The sequence below is a fragment of the Camelina sativa genome, chromosome 4 (genome assembly GCF_030686135.1).
Source record: "Camelina sativa cultivar CO46 ecotype springtype chromosome 4, ASM3068613v1".
Taxonomy (NCBI): domain Eukaryota; kingdom Viridiplantae; phylum Streptophyta; class Magnoliopsida; order Brassicales; family Brassicaceae; genus Camelina; species Camelina sativa.
In genome coordinates this window covers 18107555-18130752 of record NC_141883.1, presented here as the reverse complement: position 1 = coordinate 18130752, position 23198 = coordinate 18107555, and the positions used below count along the sequence as shown (strand labels likewise).

Below are 23198 nucleotides of genomic sequence, written 5' to 3'. Positions count from 1 at the left end.
TTATTAACTATATTTGATTTTGTCTCAAACAGGATTTGTTTTTTTTGTCCGTCATGTACTCTTTCCAATCGAAATACAACATATGTCCCATATTGAGGTTCTCCCGTATTGGAAATGCATTTTTCTAATGCGATGGAAATTTGTCAACGGTGTAGAACAAAATAGGTACATGATAGAACGAAACGAGAATTACGTTCATCCCTAAATTTTTGATTTTGTTTAAAAATGATTTGAAACATGGTTGCGTCCGCCTATTGGTTTGTTCTGCATTTTAGTATTGAAACATTAATAAACTACATTAAAACCAAACCAAAAAGCAAACAAAATACCCAATTGATATAAGTTCAGGTTATAAATACTTTATAAAATAGATATATCTACAAATAAAACTTTGTACGTATATCCGGGTCTGAATCTCTTACATATTTTTTATTTGTTAGACTAAAATATATACTTTCAAATGGGTAAATTATTATTAAAACTACAGTTATTGGATGAAAAAACATGACATCGGACGGGACGGGTTTTCTTTTCCGTAATAAACATATCACATTTTTCTTATTTTTTAGATGTTTTTAATGATAACAAAAACAAATCAAATTGTTTTTCTTTTTTCTAACTGAGTTTAAAAATAAATTGAATACTAAACTAATAGACTTTGAATTATGAATGTTAATAAAATACGTTTTACAATTATTACAAACTTACAATAAAGTTAGCTTTTGAAATTAACCCAACACGTACGTGCCGGTCCAAACCTAGTGTAACTTTAATAAGGTAATGTTTTTGTTTAGTTGTTTGCACAGTTGTTTACCTTTAAATAAAGTAATTATTTTTTATTTACAAATTTGTATCCTTAAGTTCATATGTGAGTATACGTCAATCACGCGACACAATATATGGCACTTTGCTCTCAATATTTCATTTATCTATATCCGTACGTGATGAATGATGATACGATGGCTTCTTAAGTAACTACAAATTAAACTCAGTGTTGGTGTTTGCATAACAGTTGAAACACTCAATCAAACTGATTTTGGAGCAACTAACACAAACCACAACAAATTCTAACGCTTTAACCCTCTGTTCATGTGGTTCTGTTCCTCTTAGGTATTCCATGCTGTACATTATCACATGATTAGCAGTACAAAATTGACTATGCTAATTCTTTGATGAACCCGATGATTCTGAAGACCATTTGGTTTTGTCACCCTGTATACGTCGACTATCTAAAATATACATAATACATATACATATTATTTTTCTAAAGTTAGATATGATTATGTTATATCATATGCCAAGGGGTTAGTATTTTCGTCTGAGTTTGTTTTTCGTCAACTTATTATGATGACTACTCAATCGATTATTATAAACTTTTTATTTTACTTAAAATGGAAAAGATTTTTAATATTTTATAAAATATAAAAGTACATGACTACATAAAAAAAAAGATAAAAGACGATAGAAAAAAATAGTCCAAAAATTAGACGGTGCCATTCGAGGTCCAAAGATTTATAGTGGCAAAGAGTTTGAAAACCAAACTATAACCAAAAACTTATTATTATACTTAGGTCTGTTTTTGGTTGATGCTCAAATCCACTTGTGATTCCTGGTAACGTTGGGTTAGGTACTTTGAACATTTGATAGCTTGATATCTAAACACACATCGCTAACGTCGTTATATATATGTCCATTTAATGTAACATCTAACAAGGTAAAGAAGTTAAAAAGCCTTACTTGGGAGGGCTGTTTTCGGACTGGCATGTAGGAAGACATTCTACTAGACAGTCGTGACACGGTTGCAAGAACAATGCAATCTGCAGCGAGAACACATCAAATACATTTCCAGTGATAGAATAAATGTCAAATTTAACCTAAAAAAAGTGGTCATGCGGAAAAATTTGTAAAGATAAACGCGGATAGGTTTTGCCAAGAGACTTACGGAATATCGGTCCTGACCATTCCCAAGCACCCGATGCAATGTGGATCTGTGTGTAAAAAATAAAAAACATGTGCGAAAAATGTCAACTACAAAACTCTATTTGCAAATATCACAGTGATCAAAATGTCAGCTAGGGAACATAAGGACAAAAAACAAGTATTTACTTAAAAATGCCGTTGCTCCAACGCTCCAGCAAGTCACCAATATTCACGATATATGCGCTGTAGAGGAAAACAAACCATATAAAATCAAAATTTGTTACGGGAGTTAGTATATGAAACAATAAAAAACAGAGCATGGACCCAAAAATACAAAATTCTTTGATTTTACTCTTTGATCGGTGGTACATATTCCCACTTTCTAGGCTGCACTTCTTTATCCTTGCATATCTGCCATGAGAAATCAGCAATTTCTATAAGAAAACCTGGTCACATCAAAAGTTATATAACTAGTGAAACTCGTGTAATACCTGGAGACCCATTACACTATCGGTAGCTAAGAGAGTCATCATTCCGAAATCAGAATGTGGCCCGCATCCATATATTCCTTTAGAGGGATCAGACATCCCTAAAAGGTAAGAAAAAGAAGAAAGAGAATTACTTGGGATGAGTATATATATATATATAGAATTGGCATAAAGCTTAATGTGTGTGATGAACACAATACATCACCTTCATAGTGAATCAAGCGCATAAATGCCAGCGGATTTCCCAACATTTCCGGTTTATCAAAGTAATCTTCTTCGACGTTGAGAGCCAATGCCAATACTCTAGCAATAGCCTTACAAACCCTCCTGACAATGCATAAGGTTTCATCATAGGTAATACGGTTTGAAAAACTTAATTGTCCATTAATTTCCAAAAAGTATCCATATATATATATATATATATATATATATATTACGGCTGTATTGCAGTCAAACTAAATCTACCCTAGCTCAAAGTTATTTGTTATTTATGTAAGGAAGCAAACATGAAACAATAATTTAGAAGACGAAAACAAAAACTTACAATGCTTCTTGATGATACTTCTCCATGGTAGCCCGCCATCCTGGCAAAACATCTGCAAGAAACATCAAAGTTTATTCAAAGAAAAAAACATTAAATTTACAAAAAGTGTTCACTAACCAGAGTTAGGCCAAATATTTGGGCAACAAAATGGTATATGCGAATGCACACCATCTATGGAGCCTTCGATTCCAATGAAAAAACTTTCTTTGTAATCCCCTAAAATCCATGAGGTTACAACAAGATTGAGAACAATTAACAACAAATTTTTGATCAACCAATTAAGTGACAGCTTTTTGATCAAGAAAGTGAAAGCTGGTCACACGAACCGTGGATTTGGTTCTCGGACATTTGACTAAGGACGGGTGAATAGCCTTGATGTTTTTTATTTCTCAAGACTTTCACCTTCTCCTCCAAAGGAAGAGCACAGAACTTCTTGCTTTGCGCGAAAGCATTCTCCCTCAACTCCTCACTTATACCATGATTTTTGACATAGAAAAATCCACAATCTAGACATGCCTGGAACAAGAATAACCCACAACGAGCCAAACATAAGTAATTATAAAGGTCACAGCGTATTATCATTGATGTTGAGGGAAAACGAAAAAAAGAAGAGACAAGCCTGCTTAAGCGAAGCAGCTGATTGATGAAAGTTAGGGTTGGCGAGATCTATGCAAGTAAGGGATGGAACGTTGATGATGGATGCTTCTTCGTGAGTTTTGTTCTCCATCTTTCTCATTCTCATGTGTTGACTCTTTCAGAATAAGAAGGAGAAATGGCCTTTTCCAAGATTCTACTGCCATAAATTCATATAATATGTTCGCTCCATATTTTATAAAATATCAGTAGGAAAAATTATCAAAATTCATATACTATTGAGTGCTCATCAATAATACTACCAATATATTAAGTGGTTTTATAATTGCTTTTGGCGTGAACAAGTATTGAGTCTTTTTCTATTAATTTGGTTGAAGATCTTGAGTCGATCAAGCCTTTTTCTAATGTTATATTTCAAGTCTTCCATCTAACTTTTTTTTTCTATGTAATATCTATTGGTAAGTACAACAGTTTAAATAATTTTCGCAAAAAACTTATTGATTTGGTTGACTTTGATTTCTAGAGCTTTATTTCTCTTAATATACTGTCCTGTATTGTCAAGTAATTAGTGGGTTTAAGTAGTAGTAAATCAGACATAATTGTTACATCACGGTCACACATAGTCCTGGGCAGATTAACCGAACCGAATGGACCGAACCGAAACTCGAACCGGAACCATAGAGGTTAATAACCGAATGGATATTGTTTTAGATATCCATGGATATCGGTTAATAACCGAACCGAACCGATATCCATTCGGTTACCCGAATATAACCGAATAAAACCAAACACACATTAAAACTGTTTTTCCGGGGCTCGAACCGCAGATCTCTAGGCATTAAAGGAGTGAGTGCAACTACTATACTACAAAGAAATTATAGAGAATCAATGCATTTTAGATTAATAAAGTAATAACGTTTAATCTAAAAACCTGAAGCTTGAAATGAATCAATATCATATAAATTTAGACCAAGATATTAAAATATTTTAAATATCTAGAAGATATTAGATATATTTGTCAAAAAAATTATCACATTTTTATTTAAATTTAAAAGTTTTTTAAAAAGTTATATTATTGTGGATACCCAAAACCAAACCGAAAATAACCGAAACCGAACCAAAAACAGAACCGAAATAGTAAATTAACCGAATGGATCCTAAACTCCTATATCCGAAATAACCGGAACCAAATGGATATATCCAGAACCGAACCGAATACCCGTATGCCCTGGACTGCATTGGTCAAATTTTAACATTTTTAAATTAAATTTTATTGATAATTCTGATTTTTAATAAATTAGTTAGTTTTAAATTTTATGTATAATTCATTCATATATTATAAACTTTATACCCATTCATTTGAATTTATTTTCTGTTAGTAAATACATTATATATATGAAATTTATAAGGTCATGATGAAACTACATGTGACTTTTTTTAGGACTCTTGCTAACATTCTGCACCTTGAAAGTCGTAGGTATCTTCACTATCTCAGTTTGAAACTTATGGTTCTTAGAAGTCATAGTCATCATCACAATCTCTGTTGAAAGAGATCCTCAAATGTGTAGACAGTTACTATTAGTTAAATTTATAAACTACAACAATTTACTATCTAGAAAATTAACTTGTTTCTCAAATCTGTTATTGCTTTTATATGTAGGATTAAAATAAATGGTAGAGACTCCAGGAACACTTAAATTGATTTAGAATTTTGTAAGATAGACAGAAGGAAATATAAAAGCACTTTCAAATTGGCAATCGGAAAAATTTAGTTTTGTTTACAATGAAACTAATTTTGGTTTCGTTATGTAAAACGAATAAACAAAATAGATTGATCACTTACCATAGTTATTTGTTCTCTTTCCTTTGGTGTCTCAGCCAAAAATTTCATAGAGGGAAATTCGCCCAGTCTCACATAAGGAGACGAACAATTTTGCTACCTAGAAATTTTTAAAAGCGAAAGGATCTTAAAGATCAATATAAACAATTTGATTCTATAAAAAACCAAATTCTCCCATGTATGCATAGAATTTCATTCCATTTCGGTTGTTTGATATGTATTGTTATCAAAATTTTCATCACCCGTTTGATATTGGTATTGAGGCTCGAACGTTTCTCCGTGAGCTGGTTAAACATAGTAGTTGGGTTGAAATCCTTTGTTATATAAATGTTTGTGCACAACGTTCGTGCGAAGAAGTTCTCCATTGTTACAGTTCAAAGCATGGACACCAGATTCTTCCCCCTCATATAACCGCTGACTTGCAAAATTCATGAATTGCTCCAACCCAATTTCATATTCCACATATACTTTTGGCTGATATGGATCCATACGCTTGTACATCCACCCTCGTTGAACTTCAATATTATTATATGAGGAAGACATTTGAGATACATAATTAAAGAAAAGTTTGAAGAAAAATTTGTATACGAGAGTTTATATAGCAGAAACAAAAATATAACGCAGGAAAAGATACAAAGTGTTTGAAAATATGAAAGAGATCAGGTGTGATCGTAAAGAAGAAGCAAAGCAATATATATATATAATAGAGCTAATAAACGGTGATATTTAGAAATGAATGGTCATGGCTCTATACAACTTTTCTGATGTGACAATCCATTACTGTTGCTACACTATCCTCTGTCGCAAACTCATATCTCTTCCTCACCATTACTCACTACTTAATTGGACACTATATCCACTAAAATTGTTACAGTCTACTCTGTCGCAAACTCATATCTCTTCCTCACCATTACTCACTACTTAATTGGACACTATATCCACTAAAATTGTTACAGTCTACTCTATTGCTATAATGCTACACTAACTTGTAGATATTTTTGACTACGTAAATAATAGAGTTCATGAACAAAGAGATTTTGTGAAATAATTTTCTGATTAATTGAATCTAACTAACTTTACAATGTTGATCTATATACAAAAATTTACAGTAAACCGGAACTAATCTAAACCAGAAATCTACTCTATTAAACTTAACCAAAACACATTGAACCAACTCAATCAAACACTCCTAATACCCCCCCCCCCCTCAAGATGGAGATGAGTAGATATTAATAACTCCCATCTTGCGAATATTGTCTCTGAAAGGAGCTGGATGAAGAGCCTTTGTTAAAACATCGGCCAACTGATTGTCTATCTGCACAAACATAGTTTTGAGAACGCCATCCTCAATCGCCTCACAAACCTTATGACAATCCATCTCTATGTGTTTAGTACGCTCATGATAAACGGAATGACTAGCAATGTGAAGAGCTGCGGTGTTGTCACAATACAAATAGGCAGGATAAGAGAAAGGAATCCTCAATGCCTTCAAAATGTATGTGAACGAGATCAAATCCTTGGTAGCTTTGCTCATCGCTCTGTATTTAGATTCTGCAGAGCTCATTGAGACCATCTGTTGTTTCTTGGATTTCCAAGATATCAATGACTGACCAAGAAATATCGCAAATCCTGTCACTGACCTACTAATGTCAGGACAAGCACCCCAGTCTGCATCAGAAAACCCGCGAAGAGAAAAATCATTATCTTTACCGTAGAAAAGACCTTGTCCAATGGTCCCTTTCAAGTATCGCAGGATCTTGTGAGCAGCTTGAAGATGAAACTTCCGTGGAGCCGAACAATATTGCACCAGTTTAGACACCGCAAAACAGATGTCAGGTCTAGTGATGGTCAGATATTGCAATTTACCAATCAATCTTCTATATTGCTTAGCATCAGGAAGAAGTGCACTCTCACTAGTAGATAAAAGCACAGGATTTGGTGAAGTAGTGAGAGAATCAGAACCTGGTTCTACCTCCTCGAGTACCACCTTAGGAGAAGACTTCTTGTGAAACAAACCAGTTAATGACATCTGCTGATCAGGCTTCATTGGAATAGGAGAAGGTTTGAAGTCCGGGAAACCTGTTTCCTCCAAGAGATCCAGAACGTATTTCATCTGAGTAAGAGTTATACCTGCATCACTCCTAGCAATCTCAATACCAAGGAAAAACTTCGGAGGACCAAGATCTCTTAACTGGAAATGAGAACTCAACTGATCTCGCAAATGACCAGCAGCTGCAACATCTGTATTAGCTATTAATATGTCATCAACATACACCAAGACAACAAGAAATTCTTCACATGTTGCTTTGACGAACAAGGTGTGATCACTGTGACATGTCTCAAAACCAAGACCTACTAAAGTAGTCTTGAACTTAAGAAACCATTGTCGAGATGTTTGCTTTAATCCATATATGGACTTATGCAATCTACAAACAGCAGTAGGAGATACCGTTTCTCCTTGAATTTCAGCATAATCTGGTGGCAACTTCATGTATATTTCCTCATCGAGGTCACCATTCAAAAAATGCATTAGATATATCCAATTGATGTAAAGACCACTGCATTTTAGGTGCGAGAGAAAGGACCATTTTTACCGTTGCCATTTTCACAACAGGTAAAAAGGTTTCAACAAAGTCCATTCCCTCTCGTTAAGTATACCCCTTTGCCACCAGACGAGCCTTGTATCGCTCAATACTCCCATCTGCATGATATTTGATTGTAAATACTCATTTACAACCGACAACAACCTTACCCGGAGGCAATTCACCAACACTCCACGTCTGAGTCCGTACAAAAGCACCAATCTCCTTTCCCACAGCATCAACCCATACCTTGTCCAGCCGAGCCTCAGAATAGTTTTTAGGAATTTTTGACTTTGTAATGGCATTAATAAAAGTACTGAAAGGCTCAGAGATATGAATAAGAAATATAATTTGCCAATGGATAAGGAGATGTGTTTGTAGGTTTAGTTATAGTAGGAGTACTATTATAGCAATGAAAGTCCTGCAAATGGGAAGGCAATTTTCTCTGCCGAGTTGGTTAAAGTTCAGAAAGAACAGAAACCATGGAGGATGTCTCATCAATATTATGAGAAGCATCAAAATATGATTGCACTAGAGGCAAATGTTCATCATTGATTTGTGCATCATCTGAGATAGTATATGATGCAAAAGGAAAGATATCCTCATAAAAAATGACATGCCTTGAAATAGAAACTGAGTATGTCTCTATATCTAATAGCTTATAACCTTTGTAACATGATGGATATCCTAAGAATATACATGCTCTAGCCCTAGGCTCAAACTTATTTCTAGACTTAGGAGAAGTACTACAATAACAAAAACAACCAAAGGCTTTTAAGCTATGATAGTCAGGGTTCTTACCAGTTAATTTCTCAAAGGGTGTCTTGTTATCTAGGACAGGAGAAGGTAATCTATTGATTAAAAAAACTGCTGTTAATACACAATCTCCCCAATACTCAAGAGAAACACATGACTGAAACATGAGAGCCCTAGCTACATTCAACAAATGCTGATGCTTTCTTTCTACCACAGATTTTTGTTCAGGAGTTTTAGGACAAGAATGAAAGATTTAATTCCGTTTTTAGATGAAAATCAGTAAATTTCAATTCATAAGCATTGTCAGATCTCACAAAACAAACTTTAGTATTATATTGAGTCTCTACCATTTTAATAAAACCAGGAAAGACATTTAAAACATCAGATTTTTGTTTAAGCATATATAGCCAAGTTGCTCGACTAAAATCATCAACTATTGTTAATAAATAACGATATCCATCAATGGTTGGAACAGAAAATGGACCCAAGTATCAATATGAACCAATTCAAAAGCTTTTTCACGCATATGATTCAATGATTTAAAAGGTAAATGTTTCTGTTTCGACAAATGACAAATGACAAATACGACAATGAACTTTAGTTTTATTGATATTCGATTTAGATAACAGTAAAACATCAGAGAGAGACTCTATCTTAGTAAATGATGGATGTCCTAACCTTTTGTGCCACATTTCTGAATTATCTTTTGAAATAGAACAGACAGACTTACCAGGAAAAGCTGAACAAGACACATTAATAAGAGATTTATCCAAGTTCAAGACATATAAATTTGCGACTTGACTACTGTTCCTAATCATTAGGTCCTTAGTAAGAGCCTGTATCATACATTCATCAGAAGTAAAACTCACTTTAGACTCAAAGATTTAGTGATAACACTAACACTCAGCAAGTTAAATTTAAATTCAGGAATATGCAATACATTATAAAGAGACAAAGCATATGTAAGTTGAATGTAACCAGTTCCCTCTATTTTAACTTTTTGATCGTTTGGTAATCTAAGGGTTGGTACTCTATGTAAAGACTTCTTTCATGAGTAACATGATGACTAGCTCCTGAATCTATGACCTAAGCTCTAAAAGACAACTCAGTTTCATGAGGTATAGAAGAAGTCAGCATGTCATAGAAAGTAAAATCATATAAAGAAAGGAAAGTACCAAATATTTGTGAGATAGAAGGTACAGAGTTCGAAGTCGAGGCTACAACTTTATCAGGACATGAGGTGATACTGGGAGACTGAAGTTTGGCACTGAGATAAGAAATCATCTGTTGGAGCTGATCATTTGACATTTCTCCATGTGCCTCTGTCCCTTTCTGATCCTTTTGATCCTCAATCTGACCAGTAATTGCCAAATTTGTACTTCCAACGTAATTGTTTTCCTTAGCCCTTGGATGACCTGGCAGATATTTGTGGATCTTGTAACACTTGTCCGCAGTATGGCCAACTAGAGAACAATGAGAACATCTAGGCTTTTGAAAGTTTCCTTGAGCCATCAGAATTGAGTTTTGATCCGGAATCATAGCTTGAGACTGAAAAGCAGTAGGAGGTGGCTTTGGCCTAGAAGAAACTCCCACTAGTCTTTGACTCCCATCTTGATCCAACATATTATAGATCTCATTCGATCCTAGTTGAAGCTTCATGTTCAGTATCTGACTCCTGATACTGTTAAACTCATCATTTAACCCCATGAGGAACTGTATAACACGACTCGTATCAGCTTCTTCAAGCAACTCCTTGACATGATCACAATTGCATTTCTTCACGTTTCTAGACTTGGTGTTGGCTAGCTGCTCCCACAGAGTCTTCTTCTTCGTGAAGTAGCTTGACAAATCAAGTTGATCTTGTCTTAGAGTCATTACAACTTGTTCAAGTTGATACCTCCTCGGTAGATTGTTCACTTTGAATCTCGTGAACAGATCATCCCACATTTAGGCTGCATCTTGATAGTATAGGATACTATCATTGATTTTCTTGCTCACAACATTAAGAATCCATGATTTCACCATACTATTGCATCTACTCCAGATCTTGAAATCGTAATTGACCAGCTATTGTAATTCGTTCCATCAAGAGCATGAGCAACAATCATCAAACCTGGATGATCGTAGGATTGAAGACCTAGCGGACTGTCAGAAGCTTCAGATGACTTTGACATAAATCCATGAGTTCCATATCCTTCCGATTTAAGAGTACGTTGATGTTTCACCATTTCCACCTCTGGATCTTCAAGCACAACTGATTCGCGAGTGATCCTCATTGCAGACGCATCGATCTTAGATGTTTCACTCCGATTTCTTAATTTTCCCCCTCTTTTCACCATTTTCGCGAAAATCAACAATGCGGAAGGTGTTCCGGTGATGACAGAAACGTTTTCGTCAGTAAATTTTCAAGGAATTTGAAGAAGAAGAAGATGAAATCACAGAGAATTGCAGAAGAAATGCTCTGATACCATAATAGAGTTTATGAGCAAAGAGATTTTGTGAAATAATTTTCTGATTAATTGAATCTAACTAACTTTACAATGTTGATCTATATACAACAATTTACAGTAAACCGGAACTAATCTAAAATGGAAATCTATTCTATTAAACTTAACCAAAACACATTGAACCAGCTCAATTTGCTTTTTAATAAATTCATCACTACAAACTTTTTTGTCACAAAATGGGTAGTAAATTTGCTACAACTATGTCTTGTATCTTTTTGTGATTCACTTGCTACGAATACAAACTAATTTGCAACAAAATATATTCTACTGTTAACAACAAAAGGTTTAGGGAATTGTTTTCTCTTGTGTTATTACTCTATCCCATAGGATATAACATATATATAGTGATATAACATTAGGGTTTTTGGTTATATATTAAGTCTATTAATGGGCCGATAATGGGCATCCACATAATACAATATATTCATAACACTCCCCTTTGGATGACCATTATAAAAATGTAGTCCCAAATGCGCATATGAGATGCTGCCTCGTTAAAAATCTTACCAGGAAAACCCAGTGAGAAAAACCATGGTTAAGGGAAAAAGAGTGCAGCGCGCTTTTACTCCCCCTCTTGAGTACATCACTTGAAATCTTCAAAATGACGCAATTCAATATGATGTACTTACTCCTTGAAAGCAGTGGCTTGAAGCGTCTTGGTAAATTTGTGCTCCAAATCTTCACTTGAACTATAGTACACGTGCATCCCCATTCTTCAATTGGTAATGGACCTTGGAAATGACTCATCTTTGTCATTATCTTCGTCTCTCACAATCTTATCAATGTATGTCAAAGACTTTGAAGATGATAGTCTTTCAACATTGGAATCATAATCTTCCTTTTCAGGTGTTTATCTTTCGCGTGTTCTTTTGTTGTCTCGTTAAAAACCTTTCATGCAAAAATCCAATGGGATAAAAACCATGATAATGGAAAAAAGACTACAACCACGCTTATGATCATATTTTTCCCCCTGAAAGCATCATCTTCATGTTATGTATTATGATCATATATATCAACTTTCCTGAACTGTTATAAACAACGCTTTCAGGTACAAACTCATATGATCATCATATATTCTACTGGTTCATTTGAACTTAAACCCAAATATTCTATTAGATACAATCTTCCAAACAATCTTATACATAAGAGTTATTCATAATCTTCTACACTTCTTATTAGTATGGTACTACAAGACCATTTTTCTATGTAAGATAATGTAAGCATCTTGAGGTAACATCTCATTCATCATATGTCAAATCTATAACCTCAAGAAATTTCATGAAAGATCTAATCTTATACGATCCGGTTTCTCCATCTTTCAGGAATAATATTTCATCATTGATCATTTGCGCTTACCAGATTTCATATGTGAAATCTCTACTGGAGATCAGATAACAAGAACCACTTGTAAGTGGTAAAGAGACAAGAGACACATATAATTTTTCTTTTAACGAGGTTCAGCAAAGGCCTATGTCCTCAAACTTTCTTGAAAATATTTCTTGAACACAGTTACAGTCATTGTTCAATATCGGATTTACACAACTCTAAGATCTTATCTTAGCTTGTTCCCGATTTATTTTCAAACCACTATGAGATCTCTAAGATGAAAAACAATGATCTACACACATGATTTTCTCATAGAGACAGACTCTCACCCTTTTCTCTCAAAAGGTGTCAAAAGTCTACAATTTTTCTCGAGAACTATAAAATATTGATTCTAGCAATATGATCACTTTAAAGGAAACTTCTAACAGTTTGAAAACCTTCTCACTAGAATGAATCAAGTCTTACTCTTATTTTCAAACTCATAAGGGATCTAAATTAGTTGCTTCCACCAAATGAGAGTACATATCTCATAAGTATTTTCTGAGAATCATTGTACTACTACACGTACTGAATTTCTCATACAGATCCACTTATGTTCCACTCATTTTATACTTTCAAGTGTAAGGACTACAGGTCCAAATATTATCTCTTCAAGAGATTTGAACTATTTCATAGCTATTTCTTTTAATGATTAAACCAATCATTCTTTGTATACACTTTTCAATAAAACTTTTTCTATTGACCGCGGTTTATGATCCTCGATTTTTATCCATAACATCATCAACTGCATGCAAATATATTTCTGACGTCGATTTGCCTTTTTGGTTCCTTTTCATTTTAGACATGACTCAACTTGTTGAGATTTACTTTCATTATGATTCTCAGGTACCTGAATCTCTTTCTTACTCATGTCTACATCTCTTATAGAGATTTTTCAAACATGCTCGCAACAAACAATCTCACTCGAATCTTTCCCGATCCTTCTATTCACCCTCAACACAAAGAAGTGTGACGAGTTACTAAAAAAAAAAAAAAAAAAAAAAAAAGAACGCTCGTCGTACCGAGCTCTTTCTTCGCAAAATGAACTACAAATGGCTTGATCCCTTTTCAAGGGAACGTCTTTTACAAGACACAGCTATAACAAAACATAAAAATAAAAATTACACTCGCAAGAGTACATTTAATCACAAACAAGCTCTCTCGAACGAGTCCGTCTTAACGAGTGTCTAGCTTCTACATTGTCGCCCTGGCCAGGTGTACGATTTAAAACGCGTTCCACATGGATGCAGCGGTGAAATAATCCGCACAAAAAAGCCGAGCCCAGTCTCGCATTCAGCTAGCAGGCGGTCAAGTTTGAATAAGCCAAGTTTTTACTTGCACACTCTTGCCGACCTCGGGGCACCCACAGGGTAAGCCGGACACCAGGGCCGCACCTAAAAGGTACGACGAGCACATCTCAACTACCAACCAAAAACTTGGTATTCGAAACACGTAACAAGGTAAGCCGAGAGACGTCTCGCCCCGTAAAATACATCTCGAAACCAAGAAAAAAGCCGAGCAAGTCTCGCACTAGCTCGAGGACGCCTGAACTAATAAGCCAAGCTCAGGCTTGCAAGTTCTTGCCAACTCCAAACACCAACAGGATAAGCCGAACACAAAAGCCACACCTAAAGGTATGGCGAGTCCGTCTCGCCTACCACTTTACTCCAGTAAAGCACAAAGCCTTGCTGCATATCAAACATACGCTCACATGCATGTCGCCCTCATGCTCAACGCTCTCACGCTAACTCTCCCACGCTTGATACTATCATGCTCGCAGCCCTCACAGTCGACGCTCTCACGCTCGACTCTCTCGCGCTTGTCGCCCTCATGCTCGACGCCCTCACAGTCAAACGCTCTCACGCTAACTCTCTCGCGCTTGCCATTCTCATGCTTGTCGCCCTCACAATCGACGCTCTCACGCTAACTCTCTCGCGCTTGCCATTCTCATGCTCGCCGCCCTCACAATCAACTCTCTCACGCTCGACGCTCTCACGTTCGATGCTCTCACGCTCGACACTCTCACGCTCGAAGCTCTCATGCTCGACACTTTCACGCTCGACGCTCTCACACTCGAGTCTCTTGGCACCTACCTACAGCTTGGTGCCGACCTCCAGCTTGGCGCCAACCTACAGCTTGGTGCCTACCTCAAGGTTGATGCCAACCTCTACCTAGGTGCCTACCTCAATTTCGGTGCCGACCTCCAGCTTGGCGCCTACCTCAAGTTTGGTGCCGAGCTCCAGTTTTGTGCCTACCTCCAGCTTGGTATTGACCTCAAAACCTTCTCCCGCACTATCACAAGTGCCGACCTCAAATTGATGATCAAACCTCTTCTTTTCGCTCCCATGAGAGGACGTGGAATGCGAGCGCACATCATGAACACCCATCTTAGGAGTTGACCTCGGAGCTCGCCCCAATGGTAGGACAAGCGCCGACTTGGAATGAGGATTTGCCGAACTGCGCGGCATCGCGCAGCGTCCCGCCGACCTCAATCCGCCGATCTCGCAAGAACCAACCTCAACACTCATCAATCTTTGTCCGCTGACCTCTCTTCACCTCTCGACCCCGTTCGACGACGACGATCTCACTCTCGCCGACCTCAGTCTCACTCTCGGTGGAAACCTCAATCTCACTCTCGGTGGTGACCTCAATCTCACTCTCGGTGGCGATCTCAATCTTGACGACGACGATCTCAACCTCGACGACAATGATCTCCCTTTAAGCCGAGCTCAATCTCACTCTCGGCACCGATCTCAATCTCACTCTCGGCATCGAGCTCAATCTCACTCTCGGTGGCGATCTCAATCTCACTCGCCGATCTCAACCTCAACCTCGACGATGACGATCTCACTCTCGCCGACCTCAATCTCACTCTCGGCGCCGACCTCAATCTCACTCTCGGCGCCGAACTCAATCTCACTCTCTCGCTCGCCGACCTCAATCTCGGAGACCTCAAACTCATTCGCCAACCTCAATCTCAAGCTCGCCGACCTCAATCTCCGCATGCCGGTCTGGCTCAATTTCTTTGATCCTTGGTTACCAACTATGTGCGGCAACTCCGTCCTCAACCATTGCAGATCCATTATCAAGCACTACACTCTGTAAAACGTGCTCAAGGCGCATAACATCTAGATGAGATCCACGCTCAACACTCCACGCGCCAGGCGCCACGCTCCGCAAAGACGTGCTAAAGACACATAACATTCATACAAGCTTCGCGCTCCAGAACAACACACTCAACGCATACAACATCAGAACGAGCTCCGAGCTCAACAAAAACTATCGCTTTAACCATCACCGCACAAAGTTAGATCTTCTTGAAGCAGTCTGGAACGCCTAATGCCGAGCAGGCATATGTTAAGACTCAAAGTACGCCCGCCGATCGCAGAAATACCTCGCTCGCCGGACTAAGGGGGGACTATTGTTGGATATGGGCTTTGCCCCATATGCCAACTCGGCCCAACAAAGACTCACCAGAGATAGAAGGAAATGGGCCAACCTCGGAGGACAATCTCAGGATTTCACACAGAAAACCCTAGAGTGCCCTAACTCTACATTCATGAAAAAAAAAAATTGTAAATCAAATAGGTCCCATTTATAAAAGGGTATAAACCTATATGAACAAGCCTTTAATTAAGACAAGAATTTTAACAACAAAAAAAACCAAAGCGTTTATAATGGGAGGGGCGTTTAACCAAACTAGAAGAAACCCAAAGACTTTTAATTAAATCTGTTTGTAGATGCTCAAATCCACATGTGATTGCTGGTAACGTTGGGTGAGGTACGTTGAACATTTGATAGCTGGATATCTGTTCATTAAACACAATCGTTAACGTCTTTAGGAGACATTGATACATGTCCAAGGTCCCAATGTAACAAGATAAAGATATAAAGCCTTACTTAGGAGGCTTGTTTTCGGATTGGCAGGTAGGAAGGCAATCTACTAGACAGTCGTGACTCGGTTCTACAAAGAATGGAATCTATAACAAGATCACATTGAAAAGATGTCCAGTGTTATATAGTATCTCGAACTCATTTGTGAACATGTTCAACAATATGGGTAATAGTAAGAGACTTACGGAATATCTTTCCTGACCATTCCCAAGTACCCGATGCAATGTTGATCTGTATGTATGTGAGAAAAATGTCAGCTATATAGAAGACTTGCCAAACTCACAACGCAGAGGGTTAAACATGAATATCAGGGAGAGTAAACAAATCGATATTACTTAAAAATGCCGTTGCTCCAACGCTCAAGCAAGTCACCAAGATTCACAATATATGCTCTGAAGAGGTAAACATATATAAAAACAGAATTTTATTATATAAGACTTGATGTTTAATATATATCATGGATCCAAAAACGTTAGATTATATTCTCATTATACTCTTTAATAGATGGTATATATTCCCACTTCCTAGGCTTCGCTTCCTTATCCTTGCATATCTGCGGTCATACATTAATTAGTAATTTCTCATTACCAAACCTGGTCACATCTTAAGTTATAGGACTGGCGAAATTGTGGAATACCTGGAGCCCCATTACACTATCAGTTCCTAAGAGAGTCATCATTCCGAAATCAGAATGTGCCCCGCATCCAAATATTCCATTCGAGGGATCCGACACCCCTAAAAGATAATAGAAAGAAGGAATACAATTAATTATATTACTTGGGATCAGCATATCATGGACATGCAAAGCTTAATTAAGAAAATAAATCACCTTAGTAGTGCACTAATCGCATAACTGCGATGGGATTTCCCAGTATTTCCGGTTTATCAAAATAATCCGCTTCCAAGTCTAGCGCCAATGCCAATAATTTAGCAATACTCTTACAAATCCTCCTGACCATGTGGAAGGCTCATAATAAGTATACAGTTTAAAATTTTTTCTCTGAATCTTTTCACAGAAAAAATGTACGGTCTTATATAGTAAAAAACATACTCACTAATGTGGTCTAGTAGAGTCAAGAATTTAATCTTACCTAAAAGTTATTTTTTATTTTATTTTTTGAAGAAATGAAACATGAGACTTACAATGCTTCTTGATGATATTTTTCCATGGTCACTCGCCATCCTGGCAAAACATCTGCCAAAAAAATCAAAGTATATATAAACAAAAAAAGAAAAAAAAAAAAAAAAAAAAAAAAAAAAAAAGCTAACTAGAATATGTAGAGAAAAAAATAACTAACCAGAGTCAGGCCATAGGTTGGGGCTATAGAATGGTGTATCCCCATGTGGATCATCTTTGAAATCTTCGATTCCAATGAAAAAACTTTCTTTGTAATCCCCTGATTACCATCATTTGGTACGTCAAGATTGAGATAATCATCAACAACAAATGTTTGATCAAGCAAGTAAAAGATGGTCATACAAACCGTCAACTTGATTCTCAGGATCTAAGATTTGATCAAGGATGGGTGAATAGCCTCGATGCTTTTCGTTCCTCAAGAATTTCATCTTCTCCTCCAAAGGAAGAGCAAAGAACTTCTTGCTCTGCTCGAACGCCTCGTCCTTTAGCTCCTCACTTATACCATGATTTTTGACATAGAAAAATCCACAATCTAGACATGCCAGGAATAAGTAAAATCCACAAGGAGTCAAATTTTTTTTACATATGTAAGTAATAAGGGTCAGACCGTAATCATCTTTAACTTTGAGCAGAAAAAAAAAAATGGAGACAAACCTGTTTAAGTGAAACCGCTGATTGATGAAGATTAGTGTTGGCGAGATCTATGCAAGTAAGGGATGAAACTTTGATGGTCGAAGCTTCCTCCTGAGTTTAATTCTCCATCTCTCTCCCTCTCTATGTTAATTCTTTGAGGATGAGAAGAAGAATGTTTTTTTTCAAGATCCACTCACTTCCACTGCCATATACTATGAAAAGAGGCCAAATATTACGCAAAGAACCAAAAACGCTTGTCACCCTCCACATTTAAAATTTCAACTTGACAATATATAAAATCTTGGGATAATCGCCACACCAACCACATCTTTTAAAAATAATAGTTAATAGTTTGTTTTTTTAAGGTTACGAGCACACAAATTATGTGGAGATCGATCGAGATCCATATTTTTAGAGAAAAATAGACTAATAGTTATATAAACACTTAAACAGTGGTGGGAAGTAATTAAAACCAAAGGGAAAAATATATTGACTTTGAACAATCCAAAAAAATGGATAGTAACGTAGTTCATAATAGCAAGCAAAACCCAAAAAAAAAAAAAATAATAATTAAGTTAAAAAAAGAGACATAATCACGAAATCAACAAGAGCAAAAAGATTGGGACACTGTAAGGGATCCCTTTCCCAGTAAGCCCACCTTCTCTTGTGTAATCCGTAGTATTCGGGTATAACAGAGTGTACGGTATATTAACCAGTCCAGTCCTGTTCTTGAATCCCTTGTTATTGTTTCTTATTATAATATTGTTCTCTATCAGCTCCAGTTCTTTCCAAAACCGTTTAAACGCCTCTAAACCTCATCATCAGCTGTCCAATTCGGTGATTCTCTCTGCCCTAAGTAGACCTCAACTGTTGAATGCAGAGACAAGGTCTCTATGATTGAGATCCCAAGAAGAGTCTGTAACTGCGGCATGATCGTCTTCAAGAACGCTACGTCACTGTCTTCTGCCAGCTCAATGTACTCAATGGTACCAGGCTCTGGCATAAATCGGCGGCTGACCGTAGGCCGGTTAGGGTGAAACCCGGCGTAAGATACTGTCCAAAATTGACTGCTGCGTGAAGAGCAGAAGCGATCCAAATGATGATCGTGCAGGATTCGATGAGGTCGTCGAGGGTTTGCATTAATGGCCACCATGATTCGTGTTGTTTGTCACCATGGCCTTTGGTTCGGAGCTCGGTCCACCATGACTGGATCTCTATATCGGTTTGGACAGTTTTTTCGTTCTTGTAATAGAATGAGCAGTACTCTATGACCCACGTTTTGATCGCTGACCAAATCTCTAAACCGTCAACCGCATAAGGGTAATCCTCGATCAAAAGCTTAACACCATTGTTGCTATTTGGATCTTCCAAGGCAACTCCTCTGCGGAAACAGAGCATTTTAAGGTTACTTGTCCCACAAGACTCTAGGTTTACTTGTGACTCAAGAATTGTGTAGAAAGAGACTTGATGCTTTACCTTTTGACGAGATCTTTGGGGAGAGCTTGATCGGTGAAAACCCAATTCTTGTAAATTGAAAAAGACAGTTCCATGGCGTATCGACCAGGGAAGACCGTTAACTCCAGAATTCCGTCTGAGTTTATGAGGACATGTCGCGCCAATGCATTGATGTTCATCGTGTCACGAAAATGAGGATGTAGAATCTTATAGATAGGATGGACCACACTGAGTTGCCTATTCGACGCTATTCTAAACGGTTCAATCACCGCATGCGTCTGCAACCTGCAAAAACCATAAACAAATCGGTTACTTCAAACCGAAATAAAATCTTTCTAGCTAGTCAAAAATGTTATCACCATTTATTTACCAATGGCTTATAAGCTGGTGATAACCAGAATCATTAACCGCCACATAAGCCTTTGCAAGCTGCCAAACCGATCCCTCTACTCCTGTCTCTGATGGTGTGAAAACTTTGCTCACAGATCCATGTGCTTCACCTTGTGTGTGTGGAAGATTTAGCTCTATTGCGAGAGGCTTCAGAGTTCCGTCTTCTTGAAGCAACAGAAGGGTTCGAGTCGCGTAGGTTTTAGTGTTTGTTGAGTTTATCCGCGTCAGGTAAGGCATTAATGCGTCGTGGTGGTCCAATATGTATAGCTTATTCTGTTCCAAAGCCTTTTTTTTATACAAACACAAAACAAAACAAAACCAATTGCAGTTAACTACAATGACTATAGAGCTCTTACTTGTCAAACAAGTAAAGGTATATTATTTATATACTTACGTCTTGAACATTGAGGCCGTTCATGTTTGCTTCTATGTGCTCTTCGCGTATCGAGCTGTCTTGATTTCCATACTTTGCAAAGTCCAGATCGCTCTTTGGTTGAAACTCCTGCATTATTGTATATCCAAATTATTTAGTAATCAAGAGAGAACAATCGATGAATTTCAATTATTCCAAATTAAGAAGTTGAATGATAAGATTTAAACCTAGAGACGACTAATCACCACTGGATTGAGACCAGCCAGCATTTCCCTGGCAAACTCTTCATCGGTTCTCCAAGCCGACCTACTCTCTGTAACAAATATAGGATCATTGTATGTCAAAATCTATAAAAAGTTTAGGTCTAAATCGACTATCTAACTATTTATATGTTACCTTTGAGAATGTCAGGCAATGGAAACTTCAAGAACCGTTCTCCGTCATTACGAATGAGCTCTCTAAACATCTCCCATGGAATAATGTCACGGAGCTTAGAAATGGTGCGACCATTGGCAAGCTTAATACTACCGTCGTAGAGGTTAAAAACATCTTTAAAAGAGCCAAACTCGTTGATGGTCTTGTCGCAAACAGAGGCGATCTCAGGGACGAGCACTTGAGTCACCGCTTTGAGTGCGTAAGCGAGGAATTCAGAGAACTTCACACAGCTAAACCTCTCATCCCGTGGCACGTATATGTTTAAGTTGAGGAAAGCCAGCCTCCTCTCGGACTTAGGGTCTGATCAAACAATGACGTATATGTCAAGTAACCATTGAGTTTTGCAATGTATATATGATTTCAAAAGTTTAAGTTGACTAACCGGATTTACTGGGTTTAGGACCGGTTTTTCCACGACGGGGATAAGGAAGCTCAGGTGAACCACCGAGAACTGGACGCACTGAGTTAGGACCTTTCTCCGGAGCACCTAAGTCGTTGTAATAAGCATAGTCGTAAACTCTGTCCCATTCTTTGAGTTCTCCTCCTTTCTCATTACCTCTTAGATTTATTAGTTCCTCTTCTCTTAACTCTTTCAGTAGCTCTGGTGTCGTACTTGAAAGATGTGCCTGTTTTTTTAGTTTAAATGAAAACAAAAAAAGTAAAATTAGTAACTTGGTGAAATACTAAAGATAAAATTAAATTAAATATACTCCACTTTGACTTTAGACGACTATAGTAGAGCCAGTCCCACCCTACTTTATTGTGTACCAAATCAAGGTTGCGCGGTAAGAAATAAAAAACGAGAAAAAATGTAAATATCAATTACTTAGTAATAGTTGTCGTTATCACGTTATAGAAAAAGATTCTATTATATACAGAAAATTATTTGGAATGAAGGAAGAAGGTGACTTGTAAATCGGGTTTCATTCTTTGGTACAATAATATGTTATGTTATACACACACGTACACGAATATTCCAAAACTCTAAAATAAATTATTAACTCTAAAGATATATAATGTCATATGGATTAGGATGTTTCCTATTACTTCACAGTACACACTACTACTAACCTACCACTAACCAGTACCCCCTAAATTAGTTAATTTGATCCCCTCTACTTATCAGATTAGATTCCCAAATATTAGTTAGACAGAATGAGCTGCGGTTCAAGAATATTTATCACATGGAAAATCTTAGAAATGTAGGATTAGTTAAAGAATATATAGAATTCCAAGTCGAATATAAAAACCCAAAAAGATAGTACTTCCAGGTCAATTTGTGTATTATATTATGACTTGTCCACTTGTCCCAATTCGTCTTAGCGTGTTACCTTGTTTGAGAAGAAAACGCGGTCGGAATGGTATCGGTGACTCGGGTAGATCCAAGAATTGCATATGAAATGTGTCGGACCGCCTTCGCTTTTCGGGAAGCCGCGGAGGGTGAGGGACTTAGGTAGAATTGGTTATGGTGGTGGTTCTTGATCACAAACGCAGCCGGTGGTCCCATTGACTCGTCCCAGTCAAACGTGACTCCAAACGCGGTTTCCTCAGATGTGCTGCTTTCCCAAGTCTACCTCTCTTCTCATTAGCTGATACATAATACCCAAAATATTATTTTATTTAAAGTAAAACACAGAAACTTAGGTTGGAATGTTGGATAAACTAAATAAAAAATAAAAATAAAAAATTTGTCACAACATCATGGTTTATAACAACAAATGAATCTACTATAGTGACTAATCTTAGTTTATTCTCAAATTTGATTTTTGGTCAAACAGACAGAGTAATCCTCTGTTTCAAGAATCGAACCAACATTTTTAATAAAAGATGGAAACTTTAGTGATGAAATCGAAAAAAATGAGAGGATAACTTTAAGAGGTGGAACTGAATGCAAAATGTAAACGGGTCGGGTAAAAGAAAGGATGAATACCCGGGTCGGGTTGGAGAGAGCTTATAAGGTTAAGAGAGACGCGACGACCAAGAAGTTCATGGATTCGATCAAGAAGAGAAGCCATGACGTCTTTGAAATCAAGAAGGTTCTTCTTCATCACAACCACTTCTCCTTCTATCTTCATTGTCTTAGTCTTCTTGGGGTATGATATGAAGATAATATTGCAGAATTTTCTCAGAGTGAGGTTGAAGAAAGGGTGAAAAGAGAGAGAGAGAGAGAGTAGAGAGATTATAAGAATGTTCTTCTTTTTCGCACATTACACAAATCTGATGTTAATGTGATATTATATTTATACTGAATCTAGACTGAACACCAAAGGGTTTTAGTTTCTAC

The 23198-nt window shown here is 37.1% G+C and overlaps 1 protein-coding gene and 3 pseudogenes across 2 annotated transcripts; all 4 read right to left on the bottom strand.

Annotated features, from left to right (window-relative positions):
• Positions 1–1374: 1374 nt before the first annotated feature.
• On the bottom strand, positions 1375–6053 carry LOC104780458 (kihadalactone A synthase LFS-like). Its single transcript, XM_010504956.3, has 11 exons — positions 3572–6053; positions 3279–3468; positions 3070–3168; positions 2953–3004; positions 2614–2735; positions 2412–2509; positions 2273–2331; positions 2107–2163; positions 1943–1988; positions 1738–1817; positions 1375–1655 (listed from the first exon to the last, which is right to left on the bottom strand). Exons 1-11 carry the CDS (start codon positions 3692–3694, stop codon positions 1568–1570), a joined length of 1014 nt encoding a protein of 337 aa, XP_010503258.1. The 5' UTR covers positions 3695–6053; the 3' UTR covers positions 1375–1567.
• A 1938-nt stretch (positions 6054–7991) lies between these two features.
• On the bottom strand, positions 7992–11063 carry LOC104783837 (uncharacterized; annotated as a pseudogene).
• Positions 11064–16492: 5429 nt separating this feature from the next.
• Positions 16493–18160, bottom strand: LOC104780457 (kihadalactone A synthase LFS-like; annotated as a pseudogene). Its single transcript, XR_015596814.1, has 9 exons — positions 17975–18160; positions 17789–17887; positions 17634–17685; positions 17320–17441; positions 17128–17225; positions 16985–17043; positions 16826–16882; positions 16676–16721; positions 16493–16576 (listed from the first exon to the last, which is right to left on the bottom strand). The product of XR_015596814.1 is annotated as a kihadalactone A synthase LFS-like (transcript).
• A 694-nt stretch (positions 18161–18854) lies between these two features.
• Positions 18855–23084, bottom strand: LOC104783836 (linoleate 9S-lipoxygenase 5-like; annotated as a pseudogene).
• Positions 23085–23198: the final 114 nt, after the last annotated feature.